Source organism: Carassius gibelio, chromosome A14, assembly GCF_023724105.1.
Source record: "Carassius gibelio isolate Cgi1373 ecotype wild population from Czech Republic chromosome A14, carGib1.2-hapl.c, whole genome shotgun sequence".
Taxonomy (NCBI): domain Eukaryota; kingdom Metazoa; phylum Chordata; class Actinopteri; order Cypriniformes; family Cyprinidae; genus Carassius; species Carassius gibelio.
Genome location: NC_068384.1, coordinates 18,169,123 through 18,185,611, shown reverse-complemented (window position 1 = coordinate 18,185,611; position 16,489 = coordinate 18,169,123). Strand labels below are relative to the sequence as shown.

General features: G+C 36.8%; 1 protein-coding gene across 3 annotated transcripts in view; it reads left to right on the top strand.

Moving 5' to 3' along the window:
• Positions 1 to 14,264, top strand: part of LOC128027714 (monocarboxylate transporter 8) — a 42,256-nt gene extending 27,992 nt beyond the window's left edge. The window contains exons 3-7 of one of the 3 annotated variants that reach the window (XM_052615535.1): positions 383 to 863; positions 6,683 to 6,826; positions 7,629 to 7,857; positions 9,239 to 9,475; positions 9,735 to 14,264. In XM_052615535.1, the coding sequence (XP_052471495.1) occupies positions 383 to 863; positions 6,683 to 6,826; positions 7,629 to 7,857; positions 9,239 to 9,456 (1,072 nt within the window). In that variant the 3' untranslated portion in view covers positions 9,457 to 9,475; positions 9,735 to 14,264. Of the gene's footprint in view, positions 1 to 382; positions 864 to 6,682; positions 6,827 to 7,628; positions 7,858 to 9,238; positions 9,476 to 9,668 lie in introns of all 3 variants that reach the window. The other 2 variants (XM_052615537.1, XM_052615536.1) reach the window with 2 other exon arrangements.
• Positions 14,265 to 16,489: the final 2,225 nt, after the last annotated feature.

Here is a 16,489-nt window from a genome sequence, read left to right as displayed (position 1 = left end):
TCCAACTCTTTTTTTGAGACTTTGGTCATGTTTAGCATGAGAATCAAATTCTTTAGCAGTGTAAATAAGTCAGAATGCATGAAATAGAATTAGACCCCCCCCCCTTTAATAAAAACTATATACTTATATCTCCTAGCCCCACAAAACTAATACAAATGTTGAAAATGCTTAACAAAATTAACAAACTTTAACTAAGATTAGAAGGAAAACTAAAGATATAAATATAAAATGAATTTAAAATATTAACAAAAGTTATAATAGAACTATAATCGTAATATAATAACAATATAACTACAATAGGAATTACTAAAATTGCACCCTTCATCAACCTTTCATCAGCATTTTCCTTTTATCACATTCTCATCCTGTCTTCTCTCCTCAGCACGCTGGGACTTCGATACTTCACATACGGGATACTGTTCGGCTGCGGATCCTCATTCGCGTTCCAGCCGTCTCTGGTGATCCTGGGGCATTATTTTCGACAGAGACTGGGTTTGGCCAATGGCGTGGTGACGGCAGGCAGCAGCCTCTTTTCTATGGGGCTCCCTGTGCTGCTCAAGAAAGTGGTGGGACCGCTGGGCCTTCCCAGAACCTTCCAGATACTCAGTATCTTCATGTTGGTCCAGTCGCTGCTGGCCCTCACCTTCAAACCGCTCATGCCCAGTGGGATGTGCCCGATGCCAGGCATGGGAATGGATGGAGGGCCCCCGTCCGACCTGGAGTCAGCGAGCAGGTGGCAGAAGGGCCTGGCCAAAATCAGGAAGTACTTTAATATACGAGTGTTTGGTGTGCTGACCTATCGGGTTTGGGCGTTCGGCGTCGCCACGGCGGTTCTGGGATACTTCGTTCCATACGTGCACCTGGTGAGTCGTGGTTTGACACCATGTAGTGTCATTTTCAATGTATATGTTGTTATAGTATTTAATAGTATTCTGAATTAGCGTTTATTTGAATATTTTAATTTCATTTTTCAAGTTTTGAACAGCTTGTGTTTTTCTGTAATATTTTTATTTCGCTTTTTATTTATTAAGAAAAATAATTTTTAAAATGTATGGAAAAAAAACAACATCTAAAATTAAGTGAATCTGCACATAAATCAAGAGGGGAAAAAAACTTCAAAGGGAATTGTTGTTTTATGGGTGGTCCGGGATCAAGGGGTCAAACCCCTCAGTGTAAAAGGTCAAAGGTCATCATCAATCAAAAAAGTTGACAGGTGGTAAAGCACCTGGTGTTTATTAACCAATAGTGAAAATGTTAGATTTTTGGCCATTTCCCTTGAGCCAGTTGTGATTGGGGGAGTGGACACATTGGTACAGTACCTATCTCTCCTCTTCTCGTCCGTATCCGGTTTACAGATACTTGGTAATATTTCCATGCAAATTACATTTTGTGAAACGATTACATTGCATTCCTGTGAGCATAGAAACAGCCCACGAGTACTGAATTTAGTTCTTTTGCTTCATGTTGCACTTGAATGGTTTAAACTTCCCAAGATATCTTGTATTTTGGAACAATTTTTTTATGTATTTGACCCTTCGAGCATGAGAAAAGAGGTGCAAGAGAACTCTTGGTTTGGCCTTGTGTGCTCCAACACATGTAATATTTTCAAAAACATATGCAAGACTCAATTCCTCTCCCAGTACCGTAAATAACTGTACTGTGTGTGAACGTAACTGTAATAAGGGCTCAAATACAGGGCTGACAACCGTATTCTGCTGCTGTGACAAATTGACTTTTTCTAGCTCCACTCAGTTTATCTTGTACAAATCAGCATCTTATGGACATAGACGTGCTAGTTAAGTGTGATTTCTGTGGCTAAATGCATCAGTGCACTGAACAGTTGTTTGCTTTGTACAGCCATAGTAAGCTTTTGGACTTCATCAGAGCCCTTTTCTTCAACCTTATCAATGGTTTCATTAATGCTTCTTTGTGGTGGGAACAGAGGAAAAGCAGCTATAAGTTGAATATTTCCTCTCATAGACGCCCTTGTTTCTAAGAAGGGAAGAGGGGGAGGACATGGGGTTAAAAATAAAAAAATCCTTTAGAAGAATTTCCTGTCCCTAGAGATCACCGGTCTGTGGATTGGATATCTTTTGAAAACCGCTTGAATGAGAAAACCTTAGGGGCACATCAAAAGCCCCGAGATTACACATTTAGGTTTAATGCGAAGGAAGGACTTTCCTATTTCACCACGAGAAGCGAGAACCAAATGCACACACACACACACACACACATACACATATACGCAAAACAAAAGCCGGGACTGAGTGTTTACTTCTGGTGCGAAGCCTGAAAAAACAGGACTGTAGGTGGAAGAGAGAGACTGAGGCGAGGGGGGAAAGGTCTCTCTCGTCAACTTTATACCACCACCCACAAAAAACACACACACACACACACATCCCAAACACACAAAAGTTGGCTAACTCACAACTAACCAAATAAGCACTTGCTTCAAACACTTACCAATGATTTGACATATATCAACAGAACACAAATGCAACAAATGCGTGCACACACACACACACACACCCAAACACACAAACACACAGACACACACTCACACACTAAATGTATAATGAAAAAAAATATATTGATGCAGTATTTACTTTGAAACAATCTGCACTCTGAAATAGCTGGTACAATATATTTTTTTTTCTCTTGATTAGAAATGACATCAAAAACATTTATATTGTTAAAAAGGAAATGGTGTGTTTTTAAGTCTCTTATGCTTACTAAGAATGCATTTATTTGATCAAAATACAAATAAAACAGTAATGTTGGGAAGTATTATTGCAATATAAAATTACTTAATTATTAGAATATATTGTAGAATGTAATTTATCCCTGTGATGCAAAGCTGAATTTTCAGCATCATTTCACCAGTCTTCAGTGTCACACGATCCTTCAGAAATCATTAATATGCTGATTTGCTGCTCAAAAAACATTTCTAATTAATATCAATGGTAAAAACAGTTTAGCTGCTTCATATTTTTGTGAAAACCATGACAAATTTCCTTAGGATTATTTGATGACTAGAAGGGTTCAAAAGAACATCGTTTATTTGAAAAATACATCTTTTGTAATATTATAAAAGTCTGTTTTGATCAAGTTAATGCATCCTTGCTGAATAAAAGTAATATATTCTAATTTGAGAACCATTGTCTCCATTAAGCACACTGAAAAACTCCCACGCATGCTGAACAATTAAAGGTTTTCAATTCCCACGCTGTACAGGGAAAGAAAAGCACACATGATGGAACCATCTGCGTCAAGCTTTTCTTTCCGTAAACAGTGCATTCTCTTATATCATCACATTTTATGGCCTGTTTATCAGCGTGACCCAAACTCCATTTGTGCACTTGGTTCAGCGGCTGGAAACGAATTCTCAGCTGAAAACAAGAGAGAAGCACCATTACGGCTGAGTAATTCAGGTGTCCAAGTAAAAGTATGTCCATCCCTATGACAACAGAGAATGTGAGGGAAAGGAAAGGTGAAACAAGGACAGAAATCCCCAGAGTCTGACCTGAGATGACACACACCGAGTTAATAATTCATCAACAACATGTGTGGACTCATCACATAAGCTTTCTGTCATAGTGCAGTAAATATTTCAGTTCACGGCACCCTAAAACATTATTTATGCACAGGACGGATGCTTAGCTCCTATAGCTTCCTCTGTTTTCTTAATGTTAAATGCACACCGGCTTGACTGTAAATCAGAGGCGTTTTGTGCACTTAGTAAACAACAGCCTCCACGAAACCTTGTTTAACATTCAGTTCAGAAATTCGAATGGATTTTTTGCATTACTGAACTTCATTAGCGTGCCAAAAAACACTACATTTTATGATTTATTGACTGCACCAATAAGGATTTGGTATTTAAAAAATGTTAACTAGAAAAGAAAATCGCTTCCAAGAAGCAGAGCTATACTGCAAAGTTTCTCGAGAAGGTCTTCTTAATTGGATTGTCGTTCATTACTTCAGTCAACTGCACTTGTATTATTCTGAAATTTCTACATGTAAATCTGTGAAATCTATAGGCCATAGGTAATTATTATTTAATGGTGGAACTGGCTTACAGCACGCCAGGGCTTTGTGCCAAATGTCTGGAAAGTGAGATATTAATTATGCTCAGAATCTGGCACAAAAAAATCAAACTCCCTGGTGAGAGTGAGAACTGCTCTTCCACCTGCCGGGCCATGTTTCTGAGGCTGAATATTCATCATTTTTTGCTACTAAATCACTGAGGTATTTTTATTTCAGTTTTTGACACAGTGAATGTTGGATTTTAGGGTAATTGACTAATTAAAATCAGCTTGAGTAGCATGCAATAAATTTCAATTAGCATTCAAAAATGATAAATATGCCTCCACATTTTTTCCCATGTTGATTTTAGTCCCCACCTCTTAAGAACAGTATGCATATTAATACAAAAAAATCATTAAAATATCGAAACATTCTTAAATCAAGCTACTTTTAACTGAGAAGCAAAATTACTAAAATTATTAACATTAGATGACTTTATGCCTAAATAATCTCTGGGTGTCAGTATGCCATACGGTTTTAGCATATTTGTTGTATATAGATACACATTTAGTATAGTTTTAGCGAAATGAATAAATATAAATCATCTTACATTTTTCAGAGAGCTTTGAAATACAAGTTCAAATCTGAAAGCAGTGTGAGTGCTCTTCACACAGAATGAGTGTGTCCTTCGACATGACGGCTGCTTAGAAGCGTCAGATGTGGGTGATATGGAAGAAACCCCTAATGTTATGCTCGGTTTAAAATGCACAATAGGTTATTCTGTGTGCGTCCCCATCCAGGATGCCTTCGGGGTGTGCATGCTGTGACGCTTCCTCGTAGAAGATGGCTGGCAAAGAGGCCATTGTTCAAAATATACTGCTTCGTCAATGAATCTCTCGTAAGAATAGAAATATAAAATCTCAAAGTGTTTGTCATGTAAGAAAAAGTTATCGGTCGATTGGCAAAATAAGTAAAGGTGTAAGCATTTTTATTTTGAAAAACCATAAGGGATATTGTGGACCAAGACATGCCCAGATACTTTTTCTCATTTTTAGACAATGATTTTTATACTCTATATTCTATCCCCTTTCCTCTTCTTAAACTTTCGTCATTTTTGTATTTTCAAAAACATGACTAATATAATGTTTTCATTTAAAACAGCTGTTTTGCTCATGGAAAACAATTATGCTCAGGTCAAACATTTGAAGTATTAGCACACAACAAGGAGGTACATGAAACACACACACACACACACACACACACACACAAGCACGTCAAAGTGTCATATTTTATGGGAAGCTTTCCATAGACATGATTTTTTGATGACTGTATGTATACCTACCAATGACACAAAACTTCCTGCATATTTACATTTTTTTTTTATAAAAAATTGTTTAGTATATTTTAATTATGATGACTCAAGAAATATCCTCATGAACCACATTTAAGGAGGTATATCACAGTGTAATCTTTTAAACAAAAAAAAAAAAAAACATTTTCCCAGTGTCCCGCAGTAAAAAATATTTAATGTAGAAAATATAGAAAATATTTCATGTCTATTAAAACTGCAGAATTTACTAATTGTTTTAATACTTTTGTTAAATTTTAAGGGTTCACATGTCATGATTTATATGATTTTAGTTTTCCAGCTTTTTTCCAAAAATCTTTGCATAACACTTTCTTTTTTTCAAATCATAATCTTGGTTTAATGTTTGAATATACAACTCAAACCTGGTCTAAAGTCTGGAGCAATGTTTTTTCTTTGTTATTTAAAGAGTGTACACGCTGCTTATTTAACACAGGGACGTTTTTTTTTTTTTTGTAGGCTAAATATATATATATATATATATATATATAAATGCCTACATGTCATAATGGATAGTCATCGCATGTATCAGATTTAGGCAATCTATTTGCTCACACACAAGTAGCTCCGTTTCATCTCGGAGACGCGTTCTGTCTTTGTTCTTGCCAAATTCCGCTGTATAAATTGCAAATCCGTCATGGCACGAGCGCAACTGGCTCTTAAAGTGAATGGAAGATGAGACTCTGATTGGTTTATTGCACGTTACGCCCAAAAAACACCCATTACTCATTAACAGAATAGGGACAACCCGTTTAGACCATGCGCTGGGGCACACCAACCGTTTTTCCATTGTTAAAAATAGCTAAAGTGGATTTGGACACGCACTGAGTGCACCTGCACCGTGCGCTTTGCACTTTGCATTTAGATTGTCAAAATATGGCCCAAGGTTATCAAATGTAGCTTCATACCCATTATGTTCTAAGAACTTCATTAAAAAAAAAAGAAGAAGAAAAAAAAGACAAGATATGTATTTTAGGGTTGATAAGATTTTTTGTGTTTTTGAAAGAAGTCTTTTTTGCTCGCTAAGGCTGCAATTATTTGATCAAAAATACACTAAAAACAGTAATATTGTGAAAATTTCAATTGAATCTATTTTAGTATATTTTTAAATATAGTTTATCCCTGTGATAGTAAAGGTAATTTACTAATTAAAGTGATTAGGCTTCATTGTCAAATCATCATGTTTTATAGAGTTTCTTTTTCTAGCCATATCTACCCCATATCATCCATTTTTATGTAAAATACATGAATATAAGCCAATCATTTACAGCCAATCATTTTCTGTGGCAGATGAACTTTGTGAAGGAGGAGTTTAAAGACACTCAAAGGGAATGGGTGCTGCTCGTGTGTATCGGAGCGTCGTCTGGAGTCGGTCGACTGCTTTTTGGGAAGATCGGAGACATCATACCTGGAGTAAAGAAAATATACATGCAGGTATGGAAACCCAACAGGAACTGCTTACTGCATGTCAGAGAATCATAATTTCATAGTTGGAGAAGTCTGTTTCTAGGGCTGCAACAAACGGTAATGTTGATAATCGATTATTACAACGATTATTACAACGATTAATCGATTAATCGTCAACTATTTCACTGATTAATCACTAGTTTCTGCAACTTTCATGCTATGTCACTATAAACTGGCATGAAACGATGACAGGAAGTGTCTCGCTTTAGGTCACAATGGTGTTACATCACAGCAGCCCAATCAATCGCTTCAGTGTTTCTGAACTTCTTCATGTTCTCAAAGTGGAACCAAATTTGAATTAGTTTTTCTTTTTAGTTCTAGATTGACGTAATTTATTCGCATCTTTCTTTTATATGATGTTGTTATAGAATTCTTTCCTGAAAGACAGTGTGCTGTTTCATTTGTTGCAAAGCTGTTTCATTAACTCTTGAACTTTGGTTGCCAGGAAACTTCAGTTGAACATCTGCACAAGTACCTTTTCCATTAAAGGAAATATTTGCTTCTAGGAATTGATTTTAAATGTAATTTTAATGTTTTATGAGGGTGTTTTATTCAATATATATATATATATTAGTAATTTTCTATGGAATTTGTCTTTAGTACCCCCTTAAATTCTGATCCTGTTACCAGTACTATTAAATTTTTTTGTAAGTAATTTTCCGAGCATCAGGATTTGGAATGCCTTTGTTGCTGTAAGTCTAAGATGTCAAACTTTGGATGGAGCATTAGTCCACATGCGTAGACAATCTCTGTGTGTCTGAATATGTAGGTGGCCTCGTTCATATTACTGGGTCTGATGTCCATGATGATACCTCAGTGCACCGTGTTCGAGGGTCTGGTGGTGGTTTTCATACTGATGGGTCTTTGTGACGGCTGTTTCATCACTATCATGGCCCCCATCGCCTTCGAGTTGGTAGGACCCATGCAGGCATCTCAAGCCATCGGCTACCTCCTCGGCCTCATGGCCATACCAATGACAGCGGGACCACCGATCGCAGGTGAGGAGCTTAAAAAAAGAACTCCATCCATTAGAGTAAATACTTTGCATTAAAACATTTGCATTTGCTAGCTCATTGACTCAAATGAATCATTTATATATATATATATATATATCTTATGTTATGCTGATCTAAGCTTATGCATGTAAGCTATATTATATTTAACTTAAAGTGAATCTTTACATTTTCACACAAAAATGCACACACACACATAGAATTTCAACTTGTGAAGCCATATTTTTACAAAAAAAAAAAAAAAAAATACAAAATGTGCAAACACACACACATTTGTACTTGTAGATAAATATTTTGAAAACATGATTTAATCAGCCAGCATGCTGATCTTGGCCACGTTCCCCAGATAAGACTCGCACACATACAACAGACTAAGTGTTTTTCCAGTTTCCGGGCCCAGTGGACAGGAATGAGACTTATATCGCAGGGTAAATTCCAAGGTCTCCCAGTGAGCACATTTAGTTTGGCCCGATGCCTTCAAGCCTCTGTTCAGCGACAGTCTCCATATGTTTCCAGTTCCGCAGCCTCATTGTGAAGAATTAGACCCACCAGAAGATCTGCTCCATCTGTACCAAAAAATAAATGGACCTTATACTTTCAGGCCTCAAGGTTCATTTACAGAATACTGATGTTACCTGTCGGGACTCGGTCGGTTTCAGGAACGCCGAGTGCTCATTGAAGAACCTGATGCATCATTTCATAGGATCTGTTTTCAAAGCGTTGCCTTCACAGCAGGGGCATTACAATAGGTTTGGACTGGCTGTCACATACTGTTATTTCACATACTTGGAACCACAATCTGGCTCATAAAGGTTTAGGTTTCAAGTGATCTCATATCTTCTGTATAGGAGGCTGCGGGAGCATCTTACCACATTCTTCAAAGTCTGAATAGCTCATATTTGTTTTGCTTCAAATGGATTCCAGACTGCAAGCCTCATTGAGATTCCTTGAAATCGAGAGCGTTTGAAGATGAATGCGGCCGTCATAGCGGGGAGTCTCGATCGAATTGGATTAGTTCCATTCTTCAGCCTTTTTATTTAAAGTCAACATCAAATCTAAACTGTCTCCATTTACTTACTTTCATCCAAGTCTTGTTATGAACAGTCACTTTGTTATTCAATAGTAAACCATAAGTGGGTTTTTTTTCTTCTTTTTTTTCATTTACACACATGCGTGCACACACACAGAAACAGTTGACTGTCTGACACTGATGTGCTGCAAATGAATTAAATCATGTAACTCATAAAATTAAGAAATCAAAACACAACTGATGCAAAAAAAATAAAAACTCTTTAGGCTGAACTTCAGTGCCTGCACTTTTCCTTGGAAATGCATCACGTATGTTATTTTTCTATGTCTACTTCAGGACTTCTTCATGACTACTTTGGAAACTACCATGTGGCGTTTTATCTGGCTGGTGTTCCTCCAATAGTAGGGGGTATCGTGATGTTTTTTGTGCCTCTGGTGCACCAGCGCATGCAAAGACGGCAAAAAGAGGCCAGCGACCCCAGCATGGACAAGATGTTGAGCTGCTCTAACGGAGACAGGCTGCCCGGATACACAGACATGGAGACACACATCTGAAGCCCACAGCCACACAAAGGTAGTTTGTGATGCCTAATTCTAGAATTTTTGGTTTGTTATAAACTTGGTGAAAACATTAAAACTTATTTCTAGGGTTAGAAACCCAGATTTTCAATGCAGTCTCAAGTTTCATGCATGCTTACCATTTTTTATGGCTTGTGATTTTCTCTTTTCTCTCGCAAAAACAAATACATTTTGGACCCTGGCTGCAGACATCTAATATAACATTTCTGGCAAACCAGCTGATTGTGTGGTCTGTTGTTCCTATCTTTCTGCAGGGATTCATCTCACCAGCACTGCTTGTGGCGTGTGCACGTGAGTGTGTGTTAAATACGGTGTGTGATGTATTTCCTCTTTGCTTGGCTCTAATCAGAGTCGAGGTCTCAAGGCTTTCCCCTCTGCTTGTTTGCTGTTCTGGAGAGGGACGTGATCATCCATCAAGAGCCCAAACCCTCCTCCAGTGGCCCGCGCTGCCGTTTCCACCGGCTCCTGAGTGATTGAACGACTTCCGCATGCAGATCTGGGCTGAAATCACCTCCTGCTTGCGTTTCTGGAGAGCTCAGGTAGTGCGGGAGACAACAGTTAAATAAGGACAGCAAATGCTTCAGCACCTTTATAAAGGAAACATTATGTGATGTGAGAGAGCACTGAGAAAAGTGCTGTTTTCATTGAGCTTCATAGTTTATTGTCTAGATTATGCAAATCAGATTTGTAAGATTTAGATGTTTTCATAATACGATTTTTAAAAAATCCTCCATAGACTTTTCTGAGACAAATCCGTCCTTCTTAGTGTGCTTTCTGCTGCCGACTTCGATAACCTCAGCCGTGTTTTTCTTACCGTAACGTACCGCCGCTGTGTATCGCAGTGAATTATGTAGTCAATAATGAAAACTAAACGAGGAATCATTTTTAAGGATTTTTTTTAAAGCTAATCATCTGTCCTTAATGATATCTGCTGAATTTAGTTCAGAAATGAGCTATGCAGTAAGAAGTTCACTAACAGTGCCATGACCATTGAGCCAGATGAAAAATAAAGGATCGATATTCATATTGGGGGTGAATCTCATGAAAAATAATGCCAGAGGAAAATAAACAGAAGTTATATTTTGCATGAAGATTTTGTTTGAACAATTAAGCTCATTTCCACCAAATGTATATACAGTAATGCGAAAACAATCATCAAAATACATTAATGAAATCAAATCTAAATGCATAGTTCTGTATAAAATACCCCAATGTATAAAACAGATTTTCTCAAAGTTGTAATTAAAATGCTATTGACTGAAAATATTATTTCAGTCACATTTAATTTATTGTGTTACTTGTTGCAATTATTTGTGAAATTTACCAGTAATTTCTAAGTGAAATTGTTTTAAAGTAAATCCTACACTAATTTATTTCAATCCACCGTTTATGCAAAACATAATTTCTTATTTTTGGGGTAAAATATGACCCAGATATTTCTTGACAATTTTCCTGAGATCCACTCAAGGGCAACATCACTACATTTTCTATTTTTAAAAATCAGTTTGTGTCTCTTTTCCACATTTGACTCCCATTTATTGTATTTTTTTTTTTAAGAAATTATATTTTGCTTATATGTGTTGTCTTATTTGTTATACTGAAAAAAAATCTGGCATTTGGATTCAAGTTGAATGGACTTCAATCAAATCAATGTGCGATTGTCCACCATGAAAATGTCACGTGTGTAATTCTGTGTATGAATGGAGAGAACTGATTGCTGTAAGCAAAACAACATCTTAGTGTTACACAAAGTGGGCCATGTGTATGATTATTAATCAAGTACTATGTGTGACATTTAAAGCTGCGTTTATTCTTTTTGATCATTTGTTTCTGTATCAGTCGATTACATTAGCATGTCTCGTGTGTTCAGTGAGAGCAGCTTTTCCTCCGTCTCTTCCAAACACTATCGAGCTGAAACAATTCAGCCAAGAGAAATATTGATTATACGTTACAAACAGACAATTTTAGTCTACATTTGTGTGTGCATGCTTATTAGAGTCTCACGCTGCTGGCTTAGCAACATGCTGACATCTAACTATTGAAATCAGCCGCTATTATATGTAAAGCGTTTGTGAGGTTTGGATGCTGATTTAGATCATAGGCATCGAAGCGGCTCAGTAGTATTTGGAACAGGGCTGTGGTTTCTCTCTGCACTTTCATCCGTCTGTTTGTCAACTATTTCCCAGAAGCCCTTTAACCACCCGTTTCCGTCCGTGTTGTCATGGAGAACTGTCCGTATGAGCTAATTAACGTCGTTTCGGGTACATTTTCCTCAGAACTCATTAGACCCTGTTAAAAAAACAAAACAACAGAAGATGGTCACGATCTTAACCAAACTGCCTCAACCGACCCCGTCCTGCAGGTTTAACCAGGAGCCGGTGCTTTTACACTAAAGCAACTGGACCACGAGACACCTCTTCAGGTTCTAGTACTGTGTGATGATGTTATGTGGTGACTAAAGATGCTTGATTAAGATGAATCGATGTCTTTATCAGAGATAGAAGGAATCCTGTGCATACCTCAGTCGTCTGTTTTATGGTGTGATAAGTGTTAGACACAGGTGCACTTGCCTTCTACAGTTGTTTGGGCAGATTCGATGTCCGCCGTGCGAATCTTTGAGCCTCAAAGCCATGATTCCTGTCGTTTATGTCTCTCTAACTGATCAGCATGTGACTCAGTCATAAAAAGCAGGCCCTGCAAATGAATCCTCATCTGATTGACCGTCCTTCCTTAGAGTTTTGGTTGTGCCATTTTTGACTGATAGCTGTGTTTTTGTATGTGTGAGGGATAAAGAATGAGAGAGACAGACACATTCAGACATTAAGAAACTCAGGGAGTGCAGATGTGTTTCATTTTTCATCACCTGAATGTGTATTGTTGCATGCTGCATTCATGAATCTGCTATGTCATTCATATTTTATGAATAAAGGCATTTGTGTCCCTGGACCACATTCTTAAGTCGCTGGGGTTTATTTGTAGCAATAGCCAAAAAAAAAAAAAAATTACAAAAATAAATAAACATTGTATGGGTCAAAATTATCCATTTTATGCCAAAAATCATTAGGATATTGAGTAACGGTCATGTTCCATGAAGATACTTTGTAAATTTCCTACCGTAAATATATCAAAACTAAATTTGTGATTAGTTATATGGAATGCTAAGGACTTCATTTGGACAACTTCAAAGGCGATTTTCTCAGTATTTGGATTTTTTTCACACCCTCAGATTTCAGATTTTCAAATATATGTACCTCGGCCAAATATTGTCTGATCCTAATAAAGCATCACCACCTCATCAATGGAAAGCTTATTTATTCAGCTTTCATATGATGTATAAAACTCAATTTCTACTGGTTTTGTGGTCCAGGGTCACATTTGAAATCTGAAGGGGTGAATTTGGTAAATCTCTAGAAAAAAATATTATGTATATATATGTATATATGCATTTTGATATAGTCAAGAACATTAATATCAACTAAAATCTGCATAAAGGCTGTATAACGACTATCATGTCTTTCACATCACATTTATGAACTATTATTATTACTGTAATGCACAAAAACTCGTTTTTTTTTTTTTTTGCATTACAGTAAAATGAATAGTACAGGAAAATCCTTAATTTATGAAAATGTCATAATGCAACATTCCTGCTATTTCAGAAGTTCTTGTTTTCACAGATACGGACTCCTATCATGCTTTAACTCACGCCGATTATGTCTTCCATTAATCATTTTGCCCAGTTTCAGCCAAACTTGTATGTAGGGACTGTGGCGTGTGGTCTCTCTCGTCTTTTATTCTGCTTTAATTTTTAATGATTAAACGTCAGTGCAAAAGTCCCCCTATTTAGACTCTGAATATGTAACTTGACTTTGCACGTTACTCTTTTGGCTTTAGCGAGAACTCACTTTTATTTTTTTTTACCTCGCTCAACAACTCGGCTGCTTTCTGATGTGTTTCAATGACTAACCTCACTTCATAAGTAAGAAATTATTTCACAATGGCCATTTTCCTTTGTCTGACGTCACTTTAAAAGCCAGATAATATTTTTTTTATATATCGGTTTGTGTTCCTGCATATTGCCGAATGAATTTAATCTAGGGGACGCAATAAACTTTGTTTTGCTGTGAATGTTGAACTGGTGCGTAAACACAGTAAAGGTCTCTTTAGCTTTCGGATCAATACTTTAGACCGCTCTCTGCCCTTTCTGATGTACCTTGTGCCTGCACATAAAACACTCTAAACTACATCTCCACCAGGCTTCTCAATTATATAGTTTACAGTTGTCAACACAACAAAAACTGTACTTATGTTTAAGTACATTTTTCATATATATGCATAGACACAGAGTTGACCTCTAGGGGTCAGACGGTGGAAGGGTCAAACGCTATGACCTCTTGTGTCTGGAGATTGTCCGTCCCTTCTGGTGCTTACGTGTACTATAGCAACACATGCTGTAAAGCCTGATACAGGCGATAGGGCTTCAATTAACATCATATCTCATTCTAAACTACCATAACAGGTCAGGAAAACAAGTCATGAAAGCATCTCTCTTTCTGTTTCTCTCTATTTTTCCTCACTGTTCTCACTTTACACAAATGTAGCGCTTGTTTTCTGAACCTCAATCTTCATCATCCTCATCATCATGACAGATTAGCGATTTAAAAGGATTATTGAAGGTGAGCTGCTAGAAAATGTATAAATCTTTGTGATTGTGAAAAGTATTTTTTGATCCTGTAATGTATTTTTTTTTCTATTCAACCAACAATAAACATATTACACACCCACGTTGTTCCAAATGGTCTTTTTGTCAATATCTGCTCTCAGTTTGACGAGGAGTGATGATTGTTAATATGCTAAATTGAATTTGGTTAGAAACCAAGCCCCTCAGAGCAAACACAATGTATGAGAAAGTCCACTGTTTATGTCCTAAATGTCAAGAGAACTGAATTATGATCCTTCATTATGCATCTGTTTATTCTGTCTTTTCTGCTCTGAGAGCTGGTGAGTAAAATAACTTGTGCAACATAAGTGTTTAAAGTGTGTTGAAGGGCATGCATTTGTTCTTACAGCAACAGCTTCAGCTAAACTTAGTGAAAAGAAATGGAAATTTTCCATTTACTTACAGTACTTTTGAAAAGACTTTTGTATTATTCATCTAGTTGTATTCTTGAACAGCTTTTCCCCCTTTTTTTCCCTATAATTTAATTAATAGGTGTTATGTCAGACTGGCTGAATGAACATGCAAATTGCTCAGGGATGGACATTCAGAAATATAGCAGTGACTGGTCAGATTGTGACAGCCTGGCTCCCATTTGACCTGTTTCTGCAAAACATGGAGCAAAATGACCTAGAAACAGAGGTGCTTATTGACATAACTGACAAAGACATGCAGGCATAACCGACAGGAATATCTTGAAAAAACAAAACAAATAAGCTTAAAGTGACTTTCGCTAAGATTAAAATGAAATCAGCTTAAATGAAGTTACTCAGTGACAGCAGTATTGACAGTAGTGTAATGACACCGCTGAACCTCCAGAGGGAGCTCACAGACCGTCAAACTCGAAATCACTCTCCAGTGACTTCTTTTTGGTAAGGAATTTACACGACGAATTTTATTCATTTTTTTAATAATAAAAGTTTTACCATATAGACTATTTAATAACAAAGCCGTATACTAATAATAGTTAAATTTAAATTCGATTGTATTGTAGTTGTTATATATTCCATGAAGACTAAACCCATCCAGTAGCCACGCACATGCAATGGAAACTCCCCCTGCTTGGATTTCGCTGTTTATGTGTTGTCTGTTAAAATGAAGTAATGAATTCATTCCAAACACATTAAGTCAGTTTTATGATGCATATATGCCACCGAGTGGATTTCCACTTAAAGAGCAAACCGCATCTGAATGATGTTTACTATTACAGCCCTCTGTGTCATTCTCTTTTTCTCAGTTATTTTCTTTCTTCTTTTTATTGTGATATTTTCATATATTTTTAAGTAAGAAAACGGGACTCTGTCAAGTTAATGTACTATTTCAAAATACATTTCCATGTATATCTCACCATGGAAAGACTGATTCCGAAATATAATGTTACAATAATGACTATAAAGACAAACATGCATAGTGTAGCCTAAATTCATTACGAAGAATAAGAGATCAGTTTGCATGCCAGTATGGTTAGCCACAGGAAACCTTAAACTATTATTCCCAGAGCTTCTTTTTTGAGGCTCGTAAATTCTTTGTAAATATGAAGCAACCTGATCATGTGGGCACCGCAATGTGGCCTGCATTTACCTTATTTATTTATTTTTTTTTTTTTTTAAAGGATTAGTTTACTTCCAGAATAAAAATCCCACATGACATCCAAGACGTTTGTGTCTTTCTGTATTCAGTCGTAAAGAAATTAAAGGGGTCATATGATGCTGCTAAAAAGAGCATTGTTTGGTGTAATGAAATGTGTTTAAGGTTAAAAAAAAAAAAAACATTATTTTCCACATAATGTACATTATTGTTTTTCCCCTATGCCCCATCTTCTGAAACGTGTTGATTTGTTACAAAGCTCATCAGTCTGTAAAACGAGGTGTGCTGTGATTGGCCAGCTATCCAGGGCGTTGTGATTAGGCCGAATACCTTGTGTGATGGAAATGTTATGCCCCTTAACATATTGTGATGAACATAAAACCCAACATAAACATGATTTCTAGTCGTATCCTCTTTTGGAAGACCAAATAAAGCAGTTTCGCTTTCCAGCACAGGGCCGGGTTTCCCAATAATGATTGATCTTAGTGCTTAAGAGAGTTTTCTACGAGTAATTTTACGTTTGTTCGTTATTGTTTCACGTGCGTTTCCCAACAATGCATGTAAAGCAATCGCATATAGCTTAAGTGCTACTTATGATTATCGCTATCCGTTTTTCAAGTGCTTAAAATGTCACTTTAGAATGGCTCGTAATTGTAGTACACTATCATTTATTGACGTTAACCTAGTGCTGCGTTCCAAACAGAA